We start from the raw sequence: 6,000 nt of genomic DNA on the forward strand, positions 1-6,000 counted from the left end.
GCCCAGTCGAACATAAGCTATATAACATTGAGCTGTAAATGGGTCGTCCACTTTGTTTGACATGTTACCAAACACGAGCTGGCTGACCTACATACTAGGCTGAAGCAGAAAACAACGCACCGATTTATGTAACTTATGTTATGAAAATAAGTAGCAGCAATTTTTAAACTTAATTGGCGTTCTTTTGACAGACGTTTTTTTAATATTAGTAGGCCAAATTGGGTTTCTAAAAACTAACTAATGATAAAAAGAGGATTTTTTGTATTCACTTTTACGGCCCTGAAATCCAAATGTTGAAATTTCCAAAATACTAATGTGCAAGACAAGCTGCAAAATTAAAAATAGACACAATATGAAAAAGATTTGTTTTGTAACACCAGTATAATTATTAATAACTGAATTGGTCAATTTCGATGGCAATCTGCCTCAACTTGTTATATATATATATATTCTATGTAAATAGGTTGACACCATTGTTTCCTATAGGTGCACTTTTTGCGAATACTGTGGAACATTTTTACACAGTTTTTTAGAGATTTCTAAATTGCCATTTGTTTCGTTTCTGAAATGAAATTTGAGTGTGTTACAAGCCCACTGATTCTACTTCTCCCACAAAAACGATCAGCCGCGTCGACCAAGGTTGGAATGCGCTGCCGCGTGTTTCCATAAACAAGGGTGGAGACGTAAATTTGAGCACGATTTGCTAATGCAAATATCTGACTGAAACACATACGTAACTCGTTTCCCTCATAATCATCCTCTGCACAATTCAAACGCAATTGTGCCCAACTGAACAGCCAGCCGTTTTTTGTTGCTGCTCAAAGACCGTTCAAGGTTTCTCGGGGCTCCACAACTGTCACAAATTTAAAGTTAGTCTTTTTTGTTTCTTTGTTTTATATTTTTCCATATTTCTGGTGATATATTTACATTGTGTTGACAAATAAATGATGATTGATTGATTGCCTATAAACATCCATTTTTATTTTTGCAATCACGACGACTAAGAATTTTACATGTCATTTTCCTATTGAATTGATGCTACATTTGAGATTGTTTTTGTGCACATAAACGATGATATCGCGACTGGATTTCTGATATCCGAGATTCTCTTTCAACACTAATTTTCATGTATTATATCGTCCATGTGGGCGCATAAGAAAAATTTGTGTTAGAAAATCGATTTATACTGCACGACACATTACAAATTAGTTTGGGAACAACTATCATATATCCTTCATTTATTTTCATATTCATACTTTTTCAAGAAATATTCCCGTTATACTTCGTTTACGATTTTTGGAAGAAACTTATTTGTGTCATCGTTTCTATTAGTAGAATACTATATGGAAACGTACAAGGGGGTGCATATTTATTTTATTTTGGGCTTGTAACATTCCAGAGAGTGCTAATGCATTTCTTTCTTTAGGGCAAATACCCGATAATTAGCTGGTTATCAACTAATTAATATCATTCTATAGAATGTTACAAGTAAATGATATATGATTGAATATTTAACATCTTGTATTTAATGTAAATGTTTTGTCTTTTTTTTTAAACGCTGTGTATATGAACCAATAAATTCATGTTAACTTATTATGCTGTTTACTTTCTGTTACGTATAGTGTCTGTCTACTACTTGCTGCAAATTAGCGATCATGAATGATTATTTCAAAGTTAAATAGGGCAGAGATAAAGAAGAAGAAAAGTTGATCTTTTGCCTTTATTCCTCAGGCCTACATGTTTACAAAGTTTGGAAAGGTACAAAGTACACATTAACGATCACAAAATTGAGTTTGATTCAAATAATTTGGCGCGCACGAACAAAAAGTTTGGAACCGCCTACACAGGAAGTTGATGGTAACTAGCGCTAGTCTTTTAGCAATATATTCAATATATATACTAAAATATTTAATGAAAGCAATTTGGATTTCAATGTTATACCACACTTAATTTATTCATTTGTTACTAAAATTAGTATCTCTATGGGACTCCATACTACAGTAAATCAATTTGGAAGTTCTTCAAAAATCAGAACTACTCAATATCTCACTGCTCATTCACTGGAATTTGCGCGCGAGTGAAAAACAAAAGTTTGTGTACGGAATTCACAATTTGGATGTATGTCACGCTGACAATCCCGTAATAATATCATAACTTTTCTACCTTATTATGTGTTAATTCTAATCAATTTATTGTACCTGATGTTTTTTATTATGTATTCCATTCACAATCGTCATTCTATTCACCACTGCAGCCATCACGTGGCTATACCTATACTGCCTGGGGTCGCCTTCAAAAACTTCTATTCTTAAGCAATGTAGCTGAAGTGAGGAATATTTTGACAATTTCAATATAGCTCTTTAATATAATCGAAAATATTTTATTTATTCCTAAATACATTAGCTGATTAATTTTCTATACAGTATAAAAGCTACACTCTCTCTCTACACTAAACAAAAACAGAAGTTACGAAACTAAACTTCCCGATCTTTTTATTTAAATATTAGATTCTGGGGTGTCGCTGCTCGATAACCAGCTTTGGTTCCTCGAGACTTCCCTTCCCCAGTTGAAATGTGTGATTATCTTTTTCTTCGTATTTTGTGTAAAACTGACTTTTATACTGGTTAGACTACTTGACTTGAATTGTACACACCATAGTAAATCATTTATTTGCAGCCGAGTAAAGCTTAGAAACCGAATTCAATGTGTAAATTTAGTATTGAAAACAATAGGTACTGGGTAATACTGGTCCATAGCAGCATATTCCGTCGCCACAGTCTGCATTTGAAAAGCATTTGTACGTTCCAGCTGATCGACGTTTTCTTTTTCCTTTAACAGGTGGGCAGTTTTTATCCACCACTGTAGAATACAAATATTCACAAATCAACGGAAAATAATGACTGGTCGCATAGAATATGAAAAACTGATAAATGCTTAAGAGCAGTATGCTTTCCCAGCCTTTTATTTTGCGCACTTGTATATGCGCCACTTTTCGTATATTACACAATTATACATTCAAGTTAGAAATTGACAATTACACCTCCAAAATAAAAGGATGTTTTTGTGTGTTCTAATTTATATTTGTCCTAGGATATTGAACAGGGACAAAATTACTAGTGCTTTCATGAGGTGCTAACATAATTTCCTCCGTACAGTATTAACATATTTTAAACTTTCGTTTAGTTCACAATTAAATACCGGTAATGTAGAAATAAACTCACCCGGTAAAGGTCTACATAAAAATCCGCACGCGCCCGCAGGACAACAAATCTGTCCCTTTTCGCAATCATCATTTGATGCACAGGGCCTTCCACACCGTTTGCCATTTTCTTTAGACAATCCGTTGTAATCTTTGCATCGAGAATCAGGTCCACCTTCAACTAAAATAAAAATCAACTCAACTGAATGAGAATAAAAACAAACTCGGTGTCTATTCAATATCTTATTGATCAAAACATGATGCTGAATACAAATTAAGAAATCGATGCTCAAAAAAAGGACACAAAAACCAACACGAAGTGGAACAGGTATGCAATCCACCACAGTAGACTATCGGTATCGCAGTCTTCGCGAATTCGTCTGACAAATAGGCGAATGCGGGATGCGCAGTTTTTCATTTGGATCGCGTCATCGTACACAAAAACGAATCTCATGGAGCTCACAGAAATTTTTGAAATCAATAAAAGTAATAGTCTTCTATCGTTAGTTAGAAGTTAAAAGCAATATTTTCATAACAGCAACAGTGATTGCAAAAACAACAATAGCAGCAACATAATAACATGACGATCTGTAAGTACATTTCGTGCCCCATAATGCCAACCTAAAAAATTGAATATTTCACACACAAACTTCGCAGATAAGCATGCAATGTTTTGCAGGCTAACAAATTAGCATACCTTGGCATAATGCGATGACACCAAGCAGAACTGTCAAACAAAGAAAAGATCCAGACATTTTCGCTGCTACTTAATCGAGTCTCAGCAAAATATGTATGATCAGTTTCAAGTGAATGAATACTTAAGTAAAATTGCGTAGTTCCTCGGGGCAGTTTATCATTTTTTCTTAGATTCATATGCATCATCAAATAAATTCTAATTGAACTAGTTCGATTGCATAAAATTTCATTATTCAAACAAAATTGTTAGTCCTTTGATTTATAGAATAATTATATTAGTGTATGATTCGCAAAAAAGCAATGAAAAGGGGAAACATATCCGTTTTCCAGGCATATGCATTAACCATGACGTAATCGTTTATATCAGAGGTGACGAACCTGCGGCCCGCGGGCCGCATGCGGCCCGCCAAGGACTTTCATGCGGCCCACGAAGCATTCAGGCAATTCAGTGTATGTTTGGCGTAAAGCAACAAACCTCCAAGAACTGTACAGAGAGAACGGGATCGTAAGTGTTACCGTATTCATATTACTGGCAACAACACTATTTCCAACACATTTTTGGGGGTCATCGATACCTCTAACAATATATCAAAATGACCAATGTCGTAGCATAGTTACGCTCTCTTATCGGCAAACGCATACGGTTTAATAGAGAAGGAGTAATCTCACTTTATGAAAATGTGATATTTTTGTGCACGATAGACGTGATATTCCAAAGTAATAAAAAGTTTATAACTTCTGCTCAATGATTTTAAAACAATGGTAGATCTCTAAAAAATGCCTACGTTTTAAAAATCAGTTAATCGTGATTAGAGGGATTCGTTTACAACTTTTGTTTCCGAAGGCCTGCAAAATACGGATCTTTTGTACAATGCCTCCATTGCTAATGCAAAATGTGAAAAAAACTACGTTCTGAAATAACAAGTTAGTAACTATCCAATTGCGGTTCGGGTTAGGAATGATTTGAGGTTTTGAATTTCTGACGCAATCTGGATTCTTAGCCCCCACCCACCCTAGAAATGTAATTGAAATATTTATAATTTACATTTAATTTTTTGAGCGGAGGCGGTGGTTTTTTATAAAGAATCTTCATACAAAGGATCCCGAAATACTTTCTGAGGAATTATCAACCAGAATTTTGCATATTAACGCGACACAAAATGTCATGAAGAAAGATTCGATAATGAGTAGGTTGATATTACCATTGGGGGAAAGGGTAAATCGTAACGAATCCTAAAATTTTTATGCAACTGTCGACGCAATTAGGCAGGCCACTCGTGAAAAGAGACCACTTTTTCGACAATTAATGTTTTTTACCGGTATGTTATGTTGTCGGTTAGCGATTTTGCAGTTGTGCAAAGTATTTCATTGGCGACCATAGTAGTCTATTTATAATTTATTATAAATTAAATATAAATATATAATGCGGCTGCGCCCACAAATTAAAAACATTACTATGATGAAATATCACTTCACATCCAATCAATCAATCTACGGCCATAAAAATGCTGTGGTATTCGAAAGGAAATTCGGATCTCGAACATCCGAGCCGAGCGTTTATATTGCATTATATAATTGAATAACATCAGCTGTATGGATGCCGTTGTTCGTTTAGTAGATGAAAAACAACAGGTATCATACGGTAGTACAACTAAAAATTGTCCCGCTCACTCAGCGGTGACTGATAAAGTGGCCCGCGGCAGCAAATGGGTTCGTCAACCCTGGTTTATATCGTTATCGTTTGAAACTAAAATAAACAATTTCAGCGCATTTGCTCGAGGCATTGGAAACAATAAACCGTATGATTAAAATTTAATGTCAACTGAATGATTGTAATTGGATCGTAAATACCACATCTTAAAAAATTAAGATTGAAAATTTGACGCTTATATCATGATGATGATGCATTTTTAAGGTGTTGAACTACGAAATCTTCAAAAATTAAGATTGAAAACTTGACTCTTGTATCATAACGTTGATGCATTTTTAAGGTGTTAAATTACGAAAAACCATGTTCCCTTAATTAAAGAAATTGCGAGCAGCAATATTTCAGAAATCAAATTCGAATAACTTGAGTAAATATATTCGGGTATATATATATCATC

The 6,000-nt window shown here is 34.5% G+C and overlaps 1 protein-coding gene across 1 annotated transcript; it reads right to left on the bottom strand.

Annotated features, from left to right (window-relative positions):
- Nucleotides 1-2,643: 2,643 nt before the first annotated feature.
- LOC120332633 (uncharacterized) lies at nucleotides 2,644-4,051 on the bottom strand. The gene is made up of 3 exons (XM_039399928.2): nucleotides 3,897-4,051; nucleotides 3,222-3,380; nucleotides 2,644-2,859 (listed from the first exon to the last, which is right to left on the bottom strand). The coding sequence occupies exons 1-3, from the start codon at nucleotides 3,952-3,954 to the stop codon at nucleotides 2,714-2,716; spliced, it is 363 nt and encodes a 120-aa protein (XP_039255862.2). The 5' UTR covers nucleotides 3,955-4,051; the 3' UTR covers nucleotides 2,644-2,713.
- Nucleotides 4,052-6,000: the final 1,949 nt, after the last annotated feature.

Source organism: Styela clava, chromosome 13, assembly GCF_964204865.1.
Source record: "Styela clava chromosome 13, kaStyClav1.hap1.2, whole genome shotgun sequence".
NCBI classification, from domain to species: domain Eukaryota; kingdom Metazoa; phylum Chordata; class Ascidiacea; order Stolidobranchia; family Styelidae; genus Styela; species Styela clava.

Excerpts from the sequence above, each read along its gene's own strand:
- LOC120332633 (XM_039399928.2), bottom strand. The coding sequence starts at position 3,954 with ATGTCTGGATCTTTTCTTTGTTTGACAGTTCTGCTTGGTGTCATCGCA. Across the intron at positions 3,381-3,896 it reads TGTCATCGCATTATGCCAAG|TTGAAGGTGGACCTGATTCT; the intron begins GTATGCTAATTT and ends TTTTTATTTTAG. Across the intron at positions 2,860-3,221 it reads TTTATGTAGACCTTTACCGG|TGGTGGATAAAAACTGCCCA; the intron begins GTGAGTTTATTT and ends TGTATTCTACAG.